Source organism: Maniola jurtina, chromosome 1, assembly GCF_905333055.1.
Source record: "Maniola jurtina chromosome 1, ilManJurt1.1, whole genome shotgun sequence".
Taxonomy (NCBI): domain Eukaryota; kingdom Metazoa; phylum Arthropoda; class Insecta; order Lepidoptera; family Nymphalidae; genus Maniola; species Maniola jurtina.
Genome location: NC_060029.1, coordinates 942,972 through 962,634, shown reverse-complemented (window position 1 = coordinate 962,634; position 19,663 = coordinate 942,972). Strand labels below are relative to the sequence as shown.

At 35.2% G+C, this 19,663-nt stretch overlaps 1 protein-coding gene across 1 annotated transcript in view; it reads right to left on the bottom strand.

Moving 5' to 3' along the window:
- LOC123865710 overlaps nt 1-19,663 on the bottom strand; it is an 84,512-nt gene that overhangs the window by 29,601 nt on the left and 35,248 nt on the right. The window contains exon 2 of the mRNA XM_045906925.1: nt 14,765-14,914. Coding sequence (XP_045762881.1) covers nt 14,765-14,899 — 135 coding nt within the window. The 5' untranslated portion in view covers nt 14,900-14,914. The remainder of the gene's footprint in view (nt 1-14,764; nt 14,915-19,663) is intronic.

Sequence of the window (19,663 nt, the reverse complement as noted above, 5' to 3'; positions counted from 1 at the left end):
AAATACATATTAGGTATATAAAAAGCACTATTATAATTATTACATCGATAAAAATGCTAATAATATGCTCCTTTTACCTACTTGGTTTTCCAAGATGTAAAACAAAAACAGTATTTTGTACCACCTGTTTCTCTTAGCTTTACATGCACAATATTATTTTCAAACTACCTATATATTGTCAGGCACCTAAACTTCCTAAGGTGCAGCTATATTAACTCAACTTGGACAAATAGGCATTTAAGTCTGATACATATTATACCTACTTTAGAACCGTGAAAGTTTTGTCAATAAAATCACTAACCATATTACGAATGCGAAAGTATATTTATTTGTTGGTTTGTCTTTCAATCACGCCATGACGGAATAACGGATCGGATTAACGGATTTTTGCATGGGCGTAGAGAGCGAAATGCTACATCTTTTTCTAAAAATCAAAAGATTCTCACGGGACTTTAAAAACTTAAATCAACGCGGACAAAGTCGCAGGCATCAGTTATTTTTGTATATTTTTCGCAGAGGATAATAAATATTAGCTGTGCTAGATTGGCAATATTGGTAATTAAATTGAACTTCTCTTAAACTCATTGTTTTTAAAGTGTATCTACCTACAATCGAAAGCAATCGTGAATTTTGCGAGCACTTCCTGAGGTGAAAGTAAACATTCTGGAGTCGATGTGTAACAGGATGCATTTACCAATTACGTGCTAACGGAACTTTCGGTAGTTATTTTAGTAAAATAAATTTTTTAACACATTTCGTATGGGATGCTGTGGTTATTAGATATTATTTATTGCATATTAAATTATTTTGTTTGTTCTCAAAATATTATAAACTAGTGTGTGCACTAATCAGCTTATGCTATCTTAATGTGTTTAAAACTCATTTTTATTAATGCATTTTCAGGGTTCCACACCCAAAGCGTGCCAACGAGGTCCTATTACTAAACCTATGCTGTCCGTCCGTCTGTCTGTCTGTCTATCATGAATTGTCATAGGTAGAGAGTTTAAATTTTCTTTTGCCGCTATAACAACAAATAATAAAACCTAAGATGGCAAATCTAAAAATAGCTGCCATCAGCCATGCAAATAAAAATAAAAAAGTACATATCGTTATATTTTGTACGACAGTACGGAACCCTTCGTGTGCGACTAGTTTTTAATTTTTGACATAGAACTTTTACAATATAACATCATCATTTGTTGTTTGAAATGTTTTATCGACATCAAATTATCGACATAATGCACCTCACTAGTCATAGTTAATGTTAAATAATAGACTTCCGATAGCGTAACTAGTAAGCGAAGTGCGTGCGCACGCGCCGCCGCCAACAAAGGTTATCTTCCAAAGGTCTAGAAATATAATTATGACGTCCTCATAACAAAGTTATGAATATGAATTGTTGCTTTATAAAAAAGTTATTTACTTATTAATAAAGTTACACAATAATTATTATTATTAAATCGCCGAAGTGGCGTACCTATGGTTTATTTATTACGTATCTAGCTATAATCTCCAAAAATAAAGAAAATCGAGATCATCTAATAATATCTATTGACTTCTATACTAATAAATAAAATTGGAGTGTCTGTCTGTAATTTCGAAATAACTACCTCATATTAAGCTCATAGGGTTATTTGAACGATACCTTAACTGAATCACACGTTTTTAAAATTTTTGTCTGTCTGTCTGTCTGTCTGTCTGTCTGTCTGTCTGTTTGAAAAGGCTAATCTTTGGAACGGCTGAACCGATTTTGACGGGATTTTCACAGACAAGTAGAGGATTGACCAGGGTGTAACATAGGCTACTTTTTTAACCGACTTTCAAAAAGGGAGTTGTGTTTTTCTACCTATGTACACCGAAATCTCTGAGATTTCTGAACCGATTTGCGTAATTTTTTTTTTTTAATCGATAGAGGAACTTTGCGACCTTGTTTCATAAAAAATTTGGATTCCAACTCCTCAATCCTGATGCTGCAGGGGATCTGACCAATCCACGCGGGCGAAGCTGCGGGCATCAGCTAGTTATATAATAATTCTATTATGTTAAGAAGGTTAGATGAGATGCTGGATTCAATAAATTTTGCACGCACACTTGCCAGGATATGCGATTTTAGGTATCTAAGCCTTAAAACCATGCAAATAATATGCATGTAAGTACCATATTCTAGCAAAGTGAACGATTACGATGATTATATTGATGATGAATAAGACTAAAAAGAAAAACCGATATGATTATCTAAGTACGTGGTTGATCCAATTAAAGTTCATTAATAACGAACAGATTTCGTAACCAAGATAAGGTATCTGGCGCCTGCGCGTGCGCACTTGTTGTTCTAAGAACGATAGAAATGACCACGATGCATATGCCACGGGTGATAATATGTATTATACTTATTATGTCCCGGCCACATTAACGGCCAGCAACGCGATGTTCAACGGCGTTTTCCATTAAACGTAGATGTAGCCACGATCAACGTACAACGGCATTCACAATGCCGTTTGGCGTATGTCGATTTTAACCCCAATTCATTTGGCATTAGATGTTAACCGTTCAAGCGTGGCCACTCAGTTTAACGCATTGATTATGGCGTTGTTGGGCATTGAATAACCTTAATGTAGCCGCAACATTAGAAGCATTGTATAAAAGTTTCCTTACCGCAATTTCTGACGTCTGTACTTGATGGGACTTTGTATGCGATGCAAACTTTGACTAATCATTAAAAATAGCTCAAGTACTATTTCTGTGGTTATAAGATACTGCCGCAGTCCAAGTACATACATAGGGTACGATCTAACATTTTCTCGGGGCTTTCTCACTATACAGAGTTGCAAAAGCTACGTACCTACGATCGTGCTTGGGAAACTACTATAACTATTATCCTCTCCAGACGGACGCAATGTATGACGGATGCCGCCTCTCAAAGTTATCACATGTGACATGACATCACAATATATCGAAGGAGGCGTGACGCAACTCTGTGACGCACTACGGTTATTATTTGCTGTGTGTAAAACATATGTGTATGGCCTATTCGCGATATCCTTTCGTATTAATAGAATTCGTAGTATCTTTGCGAGTAAGACACTAATTTCTGATAATTTACGTACCTAGACAGGTAATCAGTTATTTTTAATTCATAGTAGGTATTATTGTGAAAAAATAATTCAATGGCTAATGATAGTAATATTATTAGAAATTGAACATTTGAAAAGAGCAGCCACCGAGTTTCTTGTTAGTTTTTCTCGGTAGTAGCGGCATTGCGTACAAGTTGCAGCGGCAGATTCTTTCATACTTATGAGAATATTATGGTAAACTTTTAGAGATACAGGTTTCGTCACGATGAAGTGATATTTAATTGCTTAAAACGCATATATATTCCAAAGTTAGAGGTGCGTGTCTGGGATCGAATCCCCGACCCAGGAGGTCGGGGGTTCGACGTGTTAACCACTACGCACGCTAACATCACCTACTGTGAATTAATTGGTTTGATTGAACTTAAGCGCACTATTTAATGAACAAAAGAGCGGTAACAGGTTTTTGAAATAATCGTATTTTTTTACGATTTTATAACGATGGATCCACACAATATATCGCCGGCCGAACCTGGCGGCATTTGTGGATATATAAAATTCGTTGCTAATTCATATTACAACTTTTACAAGTCTATACTAAGTATAAGTAGGTATATATTCTCCATTATTCCAACAGCCTTCAATGTCGCGGCGTATCCCGGGTGTGCGCGGAATACATCATTATATCACACGGATGTGGCAGGTGCCTTATTAGTTTATTGACATACGGGTGCATGTTGAATATGTAATACTTGGCACGGGAAAGGGCACCTCTGGGATTTTTACAGGGAATTATTAATGAGATTTTTCGTTTCCGTTTTTAAAATTATACTTAGCCGATTGGCTGATGCTCGCGACTTCGTCCGCGTGAATTTAGGTTTGAATCCCGTGGGAACTCTTTAATTTCCTGACACAAAATATAGATAATGTAACTCCTGGGGATCGATTGCGGTAGAACGACAGCAACAATGTCATGATCGCAATCAACTCTGCTCGGTGCGCGCTCATTATTGGCTACGTTGCATTGTTGCAACAAGAATAGCATAAATTCAGCTAATCACAACAATTGCGATTTTAATAATTATTGGTTTATCAGAGTCGACCTGCAGGACTTTAACTACATATCCATGCAAAAAATCACGCAAATATGTTGCCCCGTTGCGGCTTGATTGAAGATAAACCAATAAACAATTACACTTCTGCGTTTATAATAGGTACTTACATGTACATAATAATATTATTAATAGTGACTACCCAGTAAATACAAAGTCACAATATTTTTCAATATATTACGTGAACTACGTGACCGGATAGATCGCTCTTGACCGAAGATAAAAGGTCTCGGCCGGCGACAATATACATAATCGGATGCCTTATTGGATACCCTCTCTTTTTATCCATACTTATATTTTATAATAAGTAGATTTATGAACTTGTTTCTAAACTTTATGCTATTTACATAAAAAAAATATCAAAACAAATTGTAGAAGATGCCTACTCTGCGTTTTGGAAATAGAATATTTTATTCCATTTAATTTAAAAAATGCTCAATTTCAGAAAAATTTCATTCGATCATTCAAAAGAATGTATAAAATTTCGTCATCCAGCCCGGCTAGCATGGGCAGTAGATAAAAATTATATCCCCGATTATATCCACTGATTTCTCTGACATCAGTGGATATAATTGGGGGATATAATTTTTATCTACTGCCCATGCTAGCCGGGCAGTAAGTTGTTAATTATGGCGATTCTTGCGTTTCCTTGTGATAAAAACAGCATTCCGAACCAGTGGCAGATTTTTAAAAGAGCTTTGTAAATCCGGTTTAATTAAAGCTTAATTCAGATTAAACGTATAAAGAAAGGCACTTATTTGTTGCGTTACAGCTGAAACTTATAAAAAGATGGCGGTGTTTTATGCAGTTGAGTACGGAAGCATGTGTGCTTGCGTGCTTTTGTATCTGACGAGTAAGAGACGATATCGACCGATTATCTAAAACGATGACATAATATCGACGCTGGAATGGACCAGATACGACGCAATCTTGTCGTATCTGGATAAATTGAATTTTAGGTAATTACACAGGCCAAAGCCAAAAAATATTTTCAAAAATTCATAAGTCATAGTAGGAGCATAGATGTGTTTTTGGACCAGATATTTAGTAGCAGCTGTTACAGAACCTCTATCTTAGGAAACTTCAGCTTTAGAGTCTAAGCAAATTTTTTATAAGCTAATAGTTTATGATCACCATCATCTGAACCGATCCAATTAACTCTGATGGTCTGATGTTCAGTTATGAGAGTGGAGCACAGAACTCTGAACTCAGAACTCTACATTGGTGTCAGGTGTCAGTAACACAAAAGCCTTATAAAGTCAGATCGTACGATCGTCCTTGCGATAAGTCGTACAATGTAAAGCGGCAAAGTCGGGTGCATTTCCCACGGCCACGTTGACATGTGCACCCGAGATATTGCATTGTTCTAGCTATTACAGTAATGAGTCGCATTTGTCTCGAGTACGATGGACCATACCCATTGATATAGAGAAGTAAAGACTCACAGTTCCTCTCAAATGTAACTTCCATACAAAAGCGTGTGCCTATTTTCTGGTACAATATAAATTTTAGCATAGACGTAAACTCTTATAATATACACATAGGTTTTACTTTTTTAAATATTAAGAATCATCAAGGATAAGTAGGTCCTTTGCAAACTAATCTACCACTGGTTCGAAATACTTTACAACATGATAAATGTTATTTGCATGTCATTATTTTTCATTTTCATGCCTAGCTAGCGACCGCCCGCGACTTCATTTGGCGAAAATATAAATCCTCTATATTCCCTAACAATGGAAATATCACAAAATCCTTCTTGTATACATAAAGGAAACCTCTGTCCAAAGTTTCAGCTTTTAGGGCTAAATATTGATAAATAAGTCAGTGAGTCAAGTCTTTTCTAGTATAGATTTAGATAAACTTTAATGTTTATAGGTTTAGATAAATGCTTGCTTCTTGCTAGGCTAAATTATAATTTTTCCACGAATCAAGCTGCAATCTCGAAAGAAAAAACGGATTTTTCTTTAACTTACTTTGTTGGGCCTGATTATCTAGAGGTTTTATGTATCAATGTTCAACCTACAAGCATTTATAGAATTTTGAGCTTTATTCCGAACATATTACGCTCATTTTTCTCAAGCTAAGCTATACAGCTACTGTATATAATTCCATTGGAGTTTTCTTAGGAGTAATTATTTGTTTGCTAGCTTGCAGACGATACGAGATTCATACACAGTCGACTATTGTATTCGTTTAATTCGTTCAGAGAATATTCTTAACCGTTTGATTTGAATTGCAAAATAGTTTGACTGCTTTATACACTTTAATGTTAAAAAGATATTTATTATAGACCTGTTATTTAGCTTATAGCTATAGCTACAAATAATTGATAATACAGAATACAGATACATTACAACTAATGTTTTTAAAAATAGCCCCCGACCCAAAAAGAGGGGTGTTATAAGTTTGACTGTGTATCTGTGTATTTGTCTGTGGCATCGTAACTCCGAAAGTAATGAACCGATTTTAAGTAGTTTTTTTTGTTATACTACTTATAAGAATATTGACGACCTCCGGCGCAGTATTGAGTGCTGTGGTTTTGTCAGTGATCCAAGGATCTCCTCCTATGTTCGATTCCCGGCAGGGGAAATTCAAAATTTTATGATTTCTAAATTTCCTCTAGCCTGGTCTGGTGGGAGGCTACGACCGTGGCTAGTTACCACTCTACCGGCAACACCATACCGCCAAGCGATTTAGCGGTTCAATGAAAACTGCCAAGCCTCTTCCAGATTAGCCCACTTCCACCTTAGACTGCATTATCACTTACCACCACGTGTGACTGCAGTCAAGGGCTAACTTGTATTTGAATTAAAAAGATATTTGCTAAACTTCAACATGACTTCATTAAACAGCTAATTATCCCGGAACATATCCCATAACAGCTACATTCTCACCCACTTTTCTCCACCAATGCACAAGAACAATTAGCGCGATTATGGACATAATTGCCATCGTAATTAGAGTCATATTGATACGTGAAAGCGACGTGTAATAATGCACGGAAGTGACGTCAGCTTCCGCCGTAGGGACGTGATGTGCCAGAGAAAATACTAGCTGTCCTATCCTATCACTGTGTTAGTAATTATGGAATATGGATTAGTAAGTACCTACATACTATTCGTTTCAAATAAGAAGAACATTAGCAATATGTCTTTATAGGGTTCCATACCCGAAGCCCGAAGCACAGTCCCGAAGGTGCCATTGGGATCCTATTACTAAGCCGTGCGTCCGTCTGTCTGTCAGTGGGCTGTATCTCGTGAACCGTAATCGGTTAGTTGAAATTTTCACAGAATATTGCCGCTTAAAAATTTAAAAATGGCAGCCATGAGAATTGTGATAAATTGTTCTTCATACCTACTTACATTTGTTTAATTCGCAAAGTGGAAAGGTCGTGGGCAAGACATGAAAAATAAAAACCAGTCAAGTGAGAGTCACGAAGGGTTCCGTACCATCAAGATTATACGTTTATGTAGACCACTGCAAGTTAATGACGTAGGTACAGCGCCATCTATATGTGACTTCTAATTCTTAAAAGACTTTTTTATTACATTTTAATTTTTTCGTCCGTCCGTCCGCCCGTCATACAGACAGACAGATAGATAGACAGACAGGCAGATAACAAAGCGTGGGGTTCCTTTTTTCCTTTTTAGGTACCTACGGAACTCTAAAAAGTAGTTTTTTTCCGACTTTCACCCCCATAATACTGTTCCAACCGGTACGGTTCCCATGTGCGCAGACAATCGCGAAATCATCCGCTATCATGTCGGCCATCTTATTAATAAGCCGCGCTGATGTCGGCGCGGGCGTGTGTCGGCGAACAATGCCCAAAATGTCTCATTGTCAGCTAATGTGAGCTGTTCCCATTGCGATCTTGAGCATTGAATGCATAATACATAATATGCATTTATATAAATGACTGTTTTATGCTTCCATATTTTTGATAGTATCTCGTTTATGAAGCACTTCTAGATGATGCCCATGAATTTGTCCTCGTAGATTCAGGTTTTTGAAAAATCCCGTGGGAATATGAACTTGCTTCGATTTTCCGACATTCCCAGGATGTAAGCTGTCTCGTGTACTCAAAAGCTTTCAGACAGACAGACATACTCTCGTATGTATAATATTACTATTAAGTACATTCTTATTTTATCAATATTTCTCAGAACATACCTAACCATTTATTCATAGTCCTACCTAGGTTGTCTTGCAAGCCTGACGACTGTTAAATACATAGGAGTAAGCGTGTAAAAACATCGAGTTTAATACCTTACACGTCTAGCAAGCGGAAACGTATAAACACGGAATCTCTATGACTGTAACTCGCCAATAGCTCACATCCTACAGATTCTCAGTCCAACTTCCCAAGTCTTTAGAACATCGCCCTAAGTCTTATTGGAACTTATGTACTTATAAGTATGTACTTAGTATGAATTTTCGCCCTCAAAGCCCGGTGCAAACTGCAAACTATTCAAAATTTTAATAGCAAAGCTGTACCGAAAAGCGTATTAACTACAAAGTACCTAAGTACCTACTACGCACAAAATGGCCCTATACACAATGGCCCATTGCATTCGGTTAAAGCCAGGCAATGTTTTTGTCAAATACCACTGTTTTTTTATTTATGTTATAACTAGCCGATGCCCGCGACTTCGTCCGCGTGGATTTAGGTTTTTCGAAATCCCGTGGGAACTCTTTGATTTTCCGGGATAAAAAGTAGCCTATGTGCTAATCCAGGATATTATCTTTCTCCATTTTAAATTTCAGCCAAATCCGTTCAGTAGTTTTTGCGTGAAGGAGTAACAAACATACACACACACACACACACACACACACACACACACACACACACACACACACACACACACACACACACACACACACACACACACACACATACAAACTTTCGCCTTTATAATATTAGTGTGATATTATTTGTATGAAAACCCACAAAAATGGGCAAACCTGTGAGCCACACGCGGCTTGTACCTATACCTACGCCAGTGGTAAAGTCCGTGGGTAAAGTACACGTTTGCCAAGTGCACTGTGGAAGGTTTTCTTTACACTATGAATGCCGGCCACGCAAGTTTTATAGTCACTAAGCGATCTGATAGCACATGTTAGCAATAAACTGTTTTAGCGAGCTGAACACTGAGCAATGCTGTTCAGAGCAAATTCAATGCAACGCATAGAAGTTTTTTTTAGTTTTGGATTTGAGAATTCAATACTATTCGAGACCCTGCTCTCGATTAGTATTGAAGCAGACGAAAATAAAGACAAGTAAAAGTATCGTTTTCATTGGATCCTATGTACTAACCTGCATTTTCCAGAATAAAATAATTCATTAATTCATCGCTTAAATGAAATCGCTATTAACTTGGAATTATAGCGGTTTTATCAGCTCTTTTGACTTTAAAATATTTAAATATCAATTTGCGAGTAACTTAACGATTTATTTATACAAAGTCATTTTTGCACAATACCTAAGCTATAACTTAGTTATAAATACCTATAATACCTCTAACTGTTCAGTAGGTAAATGTCAAATTTTGAACATTAGTTCTACGAACCCTTTTACCACGGTAATTTTACCTCGTATCGAAACTGATAAATTAAATAAATAACTAATACCTATTTGTATACGCTTTATCAAAAAGTAAATAAATGCTTCCGCTCACAGCTCGCGGGTATTTTTCTCACATTTTTCTGACCATAATCTACTCGTACCACGCTGGCTAAGTACAGATTAAACACAAATAATTATGAAAAAAAAACATATTTATAAATATGGGTTAGGTAGGTACATGTTTGTCACTAGTCAGAAGAGAGAAAGCTCAACATCCCATAAAACAAAATAGAATTTGATTCCCGCTATCCTCTAAAGCCAATTTTCGTTTTTCAAAGTATGATAAAACGGACATTTTTGTACTCGTATGGTACCATAGTCTACCGCTAGGTGCCAGACAGTCTTTTCTCACGATTATAATTACTTGCAAAGAATGGAGAAAATTCTGTCATTAGCAGCGCGAAAGCTGAACTTTATAATAAACTTTCGCTCTCAGAGAAAGGTAATGTCTACATTTGATTGCAAGGTCTAGTCTAAGTCTAGATCGTTATGATGTAATCAGTAATGAATGAGCCTGTTTAGGTACCAGTTGTATAATGTCGAAACATTCAAATAATTTATTTCTCGAAATTTGGTGCAATGTACTGTATAATTTTTGAATTTCAATGCAATACTCGTATATGAAACTCCTTATCAAAGAGTAAAGCAAAAGGGCTTAAAAATAAAAATGAATTCTATAGGGCTGAGAATGTTTTATAAAAAAATAGATTAGTTTTATAATTTCCGCAATAGTACACAGGTATACAGTGAAGTACCTAGACGGACCTACGCCTCAAGAACAAAGTCATTACAGGACGGAAACAGAAGAAAAAGGGAAATTCCTTGAAATAAGGAAGAGAGATTGCAATAGCACCACAAGCTGGGCTGATTAGATAAAATACAAAGAACAACTACTGTATACCTATACTACTGTAATACCATTGTATTAATATTATATTAAAGTATCACTGTAATAATTGTATATTATTATAAAACGGTTCTAGCTGTTGAAACGGTTGAAATCTCAATTTCTGTGGGTATTAGCAATAAGCCTAAAGAACAATGCAAGTTATGAAAACCGAAATCTGATGATTTAAAAATGATTTTGTATTGTAAAATTTGTATACATAGGGTCAAAAAAGTTACCTAATTTTAGTTTAGTTAGATAATTAGGGCAAAGGAATAAAATATTTATAAAAAATAAATCAAAAGAACACACTTTGGAAACAACATAAAAGCAACCCAAAAGATGAAGATATTAAAAAAAAGTTCGTAAAAGAAAGAAAAATAGTTTCAGAGGAAATACAGACTATGAAGAGTAATTACTATTATAAAAAGTTCTCTGAATGTAACAAGAAACCAAAAAAGATGTGGGACCTAATAGATAGCTTAACTAACAATAAGATAAGAGAAGTCTCAATACCAGCTAAACTGAAAAAAGGGGACAAGGAATTAAAAGATGGAAATGAAATTTGCGAATATTTTAATGATTTTTTTTCGACTGTTGGTTTATTGCTAGCGGAGGCTATTCAAACAAAGTACCATAATAACAAAATCTATACCAATGCAACGCCTACCGATAATAATCCTAATTTTGGCCTCAGTAAACTAAATTCTGTAACAACAAAAGAAATCACGGAAATAATAAATAACTTGGACGTGAATACCAGTTCCGGAATTGATTGCATAAATACTAAAGTTATAAAGTCCATTAAAAACTATATAGCTGACGAACTTACTCGGTGCGTAAATACCTGTTTAGAAAATGGTAACTTTCCATCGTCTCTTAAAATAGCCAAAGTGACTCCTATTTATAAATCTGGAACAAAAACAGATCCTAGCAATTATCGACCCATTTCTGTACTCCCGGTATTGTCCAAAATCTTTGAGAAAATTATTTACAATCGGCTAGAATCCTATTGACCTCTATTGATTATCTATATCCTAAACAATACGGATTTAGATCGAAATCCAATACATTATCTGCTACCGTTGACTTAGTGACTAAAATAAAAAATAATATAGATAGCAAAAAAATTGCCCTAGGCATATTCATAGACCTAAAAAAAGCTTTCGACACGGTTAGCCACAAAATTCTTCTGAACAAATTAAAAGATATAGGTATCACCGATAACGCTCACAAAATTTTTGAATCCTACTTAACTGATCGATTTCAAATAGTAAAGATTGGTGAATACCAAAGCAAACACAATTTAATAACGTATGGAGTTCCTCAGGGCTCCATTCTTGGATCTATATTATTTCTTATCTATATAAACAATATAAGTAAACTGGGGCTTAAAGGAGAACTTTCGCTATATGCCGATGATACCACCTTGTTTTATTATGGAAATAAAATAGAAGACATAATTCAGGATGCCCAAAATGACCTTAACATACTTAATATCTGGTTTCAATGTAATTTGCTTACCCTTAATGTAAACAAAACTCACTATGTAATATTTGCAGCTAAAAACAAAAAAATTAACGACTTTGAACCACTTAAAATAAATAATATTACTATTAGTAGATCAGATTGTGAAAAATATTTGGGATTAACTTTAGATAATAAGCTTACATGGAAACCACATATTAAAAATATTAAAACAAAATTAGTATCTCTTACTGGAGCCATTCGCAGTATTGTACGTTGCTTACCCCATAAAGTTCGTTATTTAATCTACAACTCACTTATAAAGCCACACTTAGACTACCTAATCCAAGTTTGGGGATCAGCAGCTAATACTAATCTTAAAGTACTACAAACGGCACAAAATAAATTGATTAAAGTATTATTTAACTATGATTTTTTAACCTCAACAGAAAAAGTATATAAAGAAACTAAATTAATGAACATAAGTAATACCTACAAATACTACACTTGTATCCTAATCCGAAAATTATTAACAAAAGAAATACACTCAAACATAACCTTTACAATTAAAAATAAATATCCTCAATTACAACGACTAAGAAATGCCAACAACATAATCTTACGCGCACCACGAACTAACTATGGTAAACGAAATATTACATTTGAAAGTGCTCAATTGTATAATAAACTTCCCAAAAATATTAAAGAGTGCAAAAGTATACACACTTTTAAAAAACTACTAAAAACCCATTTTATGAATAAGCCTTAAACTATAAAAATAACGTAACAAAAATAAGTAATAACTTGTCAAATATAAATAATATTTTTTCATGTCACATCTAGTTCGTTTATGAATCTATGTAATCTACATATATAGTGAGTCAGCTCAGTCAGCTCAGCCGTGGCTCGCGCTGACTATTGGACCTCGCGCGTTCGTATGTTTTTTGTTGCGATGGTACTTTAAGAATTAAAGTATAAATCTACCCACTAGTGTAATATTATAATATTATGTATGTATTAGAAGTTAGAAATTGAAATAACATATCTTAATTGTCTACTAACATATCTATAATTATTGTGCGCTCTAAAATGTAATTTTGAACTCTGTAACATAGCCTGTAAGTTTCATTTAAGTGGAAATTCCTTTATGGAACTAATAAAAGTCTTAAACCAGATAAAAAGGTGATAAAACTTAAAAGTTAATAATCCGTAAAAGAAATGCAAATATTATATTTAAGTATTTATTTTTGACGTGACAACGTCTTATAATTCGATAGAGCCGGCTGCACGCACGAAAAAACATGACTCATGCGGCGTTACCTCGCTCTGAGGCGTTCCATGTAAGGCTTGAAGTGCAAGCGAGAGCGCGGAACGAGCGACAAAGAAGCACAATCGGCCTTTGTTGTCACGTTCAACTATCGTCAGTAAACCCACTTTACAGACAACCAATTTTTTCTTTTATCAAACTATTTAAGTACTTTAAAGTACGTAGGTAGAGAAAACAGTGTTTTTTGTCTCTATAGTACTATGCTGTAGTGAAGTAATTGAAGTACACAATATTTCCCATAACACACCATTAAATTTAATAATGCCCGAATGCAGCAAGTGCTTTTGAAACCCACACGGCGGAAATTTCTTAAGAACGTGGGTTAAACTATGTGAACAAACGGGCCTGGTATACAATTACACAAATACTAGTCGAATATAAACCGCAGAACTGACCACTTAGCCAATCCATTGTTAACTGGTTGAAAACGCTATTGTATTTGAGATTTTGCTCATTAAATCAAGTTTCGTTTGGTAACGAATAACGAATAACGATACATGTATGAAATATACCAAGATCAAATAATTTATCTGAAATCTGCGATATTTATCGTTTCATTCTTAAAGAAGATTAAATATTCCCTGAACCAGAACGAGAATGTAATGTGAAGAAATCACGCGATTTGGAAACCGTCCTCTAGTCACATAGAAAAAGAAGTCACAGCTCAGGAATGGAAATTTTGTTACAAACATACAAATTGATAGCATAGATACAGGCTCACAAACTGGGCTTAGCATAACCGATTCATCGACCATACGCCATAATGATAGCAGATATTCATCAGACAGTCACGGTCACCATGATGTGAAGAACTGATTAATATCCAGGGTAAAATTGGTTACGATGGTGAATAACGATGGCAGAAATTCGAAAACCAAGGATCTCTCCTTTCTTGGTTTTAGAAGTTAGCTTTTGGAAGAGGACTGAGGAGGAATGTTTTCAGACTGCTGACTGAACATTTCAATGGAGACTAGCCAACTACGAAGGACAAGTGTGCATTCAAACTGCGAACATCAGGTGCTCTCTTTATACTCTCTTCTAACTGCGTCGTTACCTTCAATTTAAGGATAGTGGCTGCTGATCTATTCCACTCCAAAAATATAGAGGAAAATGGAAGTTCTTCCATTTTCCTCTATTTCCAGTCGAGTGGATGGGTGTTCGTACCAGATAGATGTGTCGTCCGCATTTTGTATCTGGTCAGATCAACGTCTCAGCTAGTGTCCTCTCTCTATTTTCTCAATTTTAGTAGGTGGGTACTGGGTAGTGGGAACTCACCGTGCGATGCGACAGGTCGGTGACAGAGTCGTGTCGGTTCTCGAGGCTGCCGAGGCTGCAGCATGACGCGGAGGAGGAGAGGCTGACAGAGTCGGCGCGCGCACGGTGCGGCGACACCGCCACGTGCTTCAGCATTCCTACTGCCTGTACCTGCAACCAAAGACAATAAAGTTAGCTACTACAGATACCTAGCAAGTTTAAGGAATCCTGAGCACACACCTCCAACTTTCCAGAATCATATGCGTTTTAAGCAATTAAATATCAACAATACAATAACAATAATAAAGTTTTAAGAGAAAGTAGATAATATGATGTTTGTCTATACAAGTTAATAGCAGATAAAAAAGTAAATCTCAGCACGTGCGATCCATTAACATTTAAAACCATGACCCAGACGTTGCAATTGTTGTTTGGTTAGGCCACTTGCCAGACGACGGAGATGGGCCTTCTAGGAAAACGCTACCTGATGCACTGACCGACACTGATTTTAATTTTGTAATGCTTTTGTACAAAAGTTTAGCTAAATAAGACGACGACAATCTAATTCGATGATCTAATGATCGATAAAAACTAGCAACTGAAAATAATCAGAATTGAACACAATCAAATACAGTTACACCTACCATTCCAGATTTTAATTTAGTTTGATGTTCAGGTAAATATTTATACATGTCTTTCAAAAATTCAGCAGTGGCCAAAGTAACATTCATCAAAATTACGGTCAAAACCAGTGTAGCTCATTATCTTGCATTAGTAAATTAAAATTGATATAATAATACACACTTGTGTTAATAAATAATGGTAGCAGTAAAAATCGCAATTAATACCAAAGTAACGGAAACAATAGTGGTGTTTACGCAGCAATAAAAGAATTCAATATGTAATTATGAACAGCTAATGGCAATAAATCACGGCAATACTGTACTGGGAAAGGTCATACAGTCGATGGGAAATTATTACCATCAGTTATTAGCATCGTCAGCTTGACTTATGATTTAACACAATATATCATTCCATTGCAAGCAGTTAATAAGTAATAAGTCCACAAGTACAATATTGCTTGTACTCTTGGTATGAAAATTATTTCGAATACTTACTGCCCTTGAGGAGGCACGCTTTTGACTCCTTTTTGAGCTTGAATTGAGAGAATCAAATGAAAGGTATCAGTACTTTAAGTGCGGAAACCAGCCAAGAAGCAAGAAAGAAAGAAAGTCTTACGATTTTCTTGATTCTGCTGGGGCCAACACGGCAGCCATTATTTTCTCTAATTTAAAACCTAAATGAATCCTCTGTGTTTACGAAATCTTGAACGAGATAAAAGTTTCGCTAAACCTTTCGATCGATGAATGAGGCCATCCTAATTCCTAATGTCTTATAATAACAGAATGTTACAGAAACGCTAATTGAATCACTAGTGTTAGACAATATCCTATCAGTATTAAGTAATAAATCGTAAAAAATCAGCAACCAATATTTCCTACTATATTATAGTAATACCACAGCTTAGCGATCATACAGGTCGTAAACACCGTTCTTATGAAGAGATATAGTGGAAAAAACCTGCTTTAATTCACTTTAATTTGGAAGACCAAATGTGCAAAAAGCTGCAGTCGTGATTTAAAAATGTTCAAAACTTGCGGATTGCTGTCATTATCTCATAATACTCACTACCTTCCGAACTGTATACTAGCTAAACTATGATAACACCTCGGAGGTTACAAAAACCGGATCAATAAACAGCTCCCGGGGTTCACACGCTCGGAATCCGTAGGATTTAATTCATTTACCATTAATATCACTTTCGTTCGTCATTGGCCGACGGGATCTTTCGACATGATCTCTTATTTGTATCCTGAGTTTTGACGTGTGTCTGTTTCTTTGAAATCTCAGTTTGATATCATCGATAGACTTAATCTGATGTGGTATCTTAATTGGTTTCTTGTGTTGTACTCGTTCTTATGAACAGATTTAGTAATAATTTGAATATTAATGAATCGTTATGGTTGTTCGTTACAATTAACTGACTTTAAATTAATGAACATGTTATATTTTTAAGTCCAGTTGGTAAAACTTCTCTTCTTTTACCTCTACAATTTCTATAGTTCTTTTTCCAAACACCCGTTTGAATTCTAGAACTAGCAAAATGATTTGAGAGTTATGCAATTTTTCTTATAACGAGGGATCAAACAGAAAAAAATATGCATCAGGTGAGTAAGATAAAGTTTAGTAAAAAGTTTAGTTAAAGTTAGACGGAGAAAGACATTTAGAAATAAGACAAATTAATAGGTGATGAATTAGGTAAACTCCACAGTTTCTTGCCGACTCTTCTCAGTAGAAGCTGCTTTCTGAACCAGTGGCAGAGTTCTAGAAATGTAGTGATAAATGACACTAGTAAAAGTACATAGAAATAATAATAAATTTGAATGGAACGTTGAAAAACACATCTTGAACTCAATGAAGGGAGACTTGAGAAAGACAATCGTAAAATATATAAAAATACATAACATCACAATAGGTGTAAGAGATATTCGTAACAATAGATCAAAGCAATAGAGCCTTAACTCGGCCGCAACAACTATCAACAAGTCGTTAACATTTACAGTTGTAAATTCGGCAGTTGCAAAACTCTGAACAATGGAGCACGCCCACCAGTTTACAGTTTAGACATCGTACTGATACGATGAAATACCAGTGTAACATGTTTGCTAGCATGGCTAGGATATCAAATTTATATTTGTTTTTGTAATTTACAAAATTTATTTGATGTCGTATCAAAGCTGAGAGGTGAACATGCTAGGCATTTTAGTTTCTGGAAAGTCTAATCAGTCATAACTAATCCACCTGTATTTTTGCTCGACGGTGTAAGTCCTTTTTATTCACTATCCCGTGGAATTAAAAAAAAAACTTCTTTCCAAAAAAAACCTGCAGAAAGAGCATCACTTTAAGAAATATTCATCAGTTGCGGTGATATATTATGTAGGTAGGTACTCGTATGCACTATGTACAACAGAATGACTAGTCTTCTATGAATAAAGAAACTAGTACAATATTATTAATTGTCCTTGAAAACAGGTCCCCATCTTTTTATTTCTAGCAGGCATTAATACAATTACTGTAAAAAATGTTTTCTTATTAATACGATACGCTTTTATTACTCATCTATGAATTATTAAAAGTCGTCACAGAACTAATGTTGCGTATAAAGTTATTACTTTAATTTCCATCTGCGTGACATCGCGGTGAGCGACATTGATTTCGATTAATTTGAAACATTCTTGTAGTTTCTTTTATAAATTGTAATGCTAATTAATGAAAAGTGTACGCGTACTTATCGATAAATTATCTAAATGTGCTTCTTCATTTTTGCACGTTCTATTTGAATCAGTTCACGTGTTGTGAAATAGTTCACTATCATAGCAATTGTTGCAATCGTAATCTTCTGTTAATCAATAGTTGTCAGTTACGAGACATTACCAAGAACATTTTAAGCCTAGGTTACAAATAGCAGCTATCTCTAAATTTAAAACCATCGATGTTTTAAAACAGCCAGTTGAAAAGAACATCATACCTGAAAACGTATTTTCATCTTAGCATTGTTTTTTGTTCAATAAATGAGGTATGGTATACAATACCTATCTTATCTCTGTATCTTATTAATTATTAGTGTACAATCAATTATCAACCAGTTTCCATAATTCAATATGGTAATACATTGTTTTATTGTGAGCAGCTATCAACTCTTTTAAACTAGAGCCATATGATTTGTACAGGCCAAATAAAGACCGCGCACCTGGTCAAGACCAAATGAATTCATGAGCGACGATTAATTTTATTGCCTATCATACCTAATTTGAATAAATGTATTGTTTTATTATGTATGTTTTAAAAATTTGGCCTGAAGCGAATTAAAATAAATGTATTTCTGCTGTGATCTAAAATAGGGGTCTCCTTCAAGGTACCAATTAATAATATTTCTTCAAATAATACTATTACTTCTTCTTAATTATTATCTTGAAGTACTTATACACGATTCTGCAAAGTCTTCATTAATTTTGAGGCTACATCATCCCTTGAGGTCTGATTACAGCCAAGCGCTTGTATACAATTTTTTTTATATGTGGCATATTTCTATTTGTAGGCCATCAACTTAGATTAAAAATTCTTTACTGGAATGAGCTATGTTATTACACAGTAGGTACACAGAGGTAGGTAGGTAGGAGCTAGTGCATTCGAATATGGGCGGGTGCAAACCCAACTTTGTTGCTGACTGTACACACAAATCGTTGGTAGAACCATAGCCCTAAACCCCTACATTGTCTAACCCCCTACATTGTATGACAAAAAACCGGCCAAGTAAGAGTCAGACTCACGCACCGATGATTCCGTACTCTGCCATTTTTTTTCCTTTTGTACAATAAATCAAAAACTAAATAAAAATCTTTTTTAGAATATGTATAGGTACAGGTAAAGCTCTTTCAAATGATACTCCACTTGGTATAGTTATCCTACTTTGAAAATATTGTACATTATGAATACCTGGTAGTTAGTAGCTGAACGCATCAGCAATCTCGTCAATACGTAACAAACGCTTCCCTGGGAACTGCGGTGCTGCGTGCGTTGCGTGTCAGTTTACATCACTAGAGGAAGTCCGTATGTTCTTCCTACTGATTGGAACTACGCTATAATGATACGGTTCGTTCATCATTGTTTCATTTTGTACCTTTTTGTTCTTTGACTAATTTGTACATATGCCTTATGAACTCACCAAAATTCGGGATTTAACTTTACGGAGTTACTCGTATATGTGTTTTAAGCAATTAAACAGCACTTGATTTAACAGTGAAGGAAAACGCCTGAAAATTCATATCCATACTAATATATATATTGTTATGAAGAACC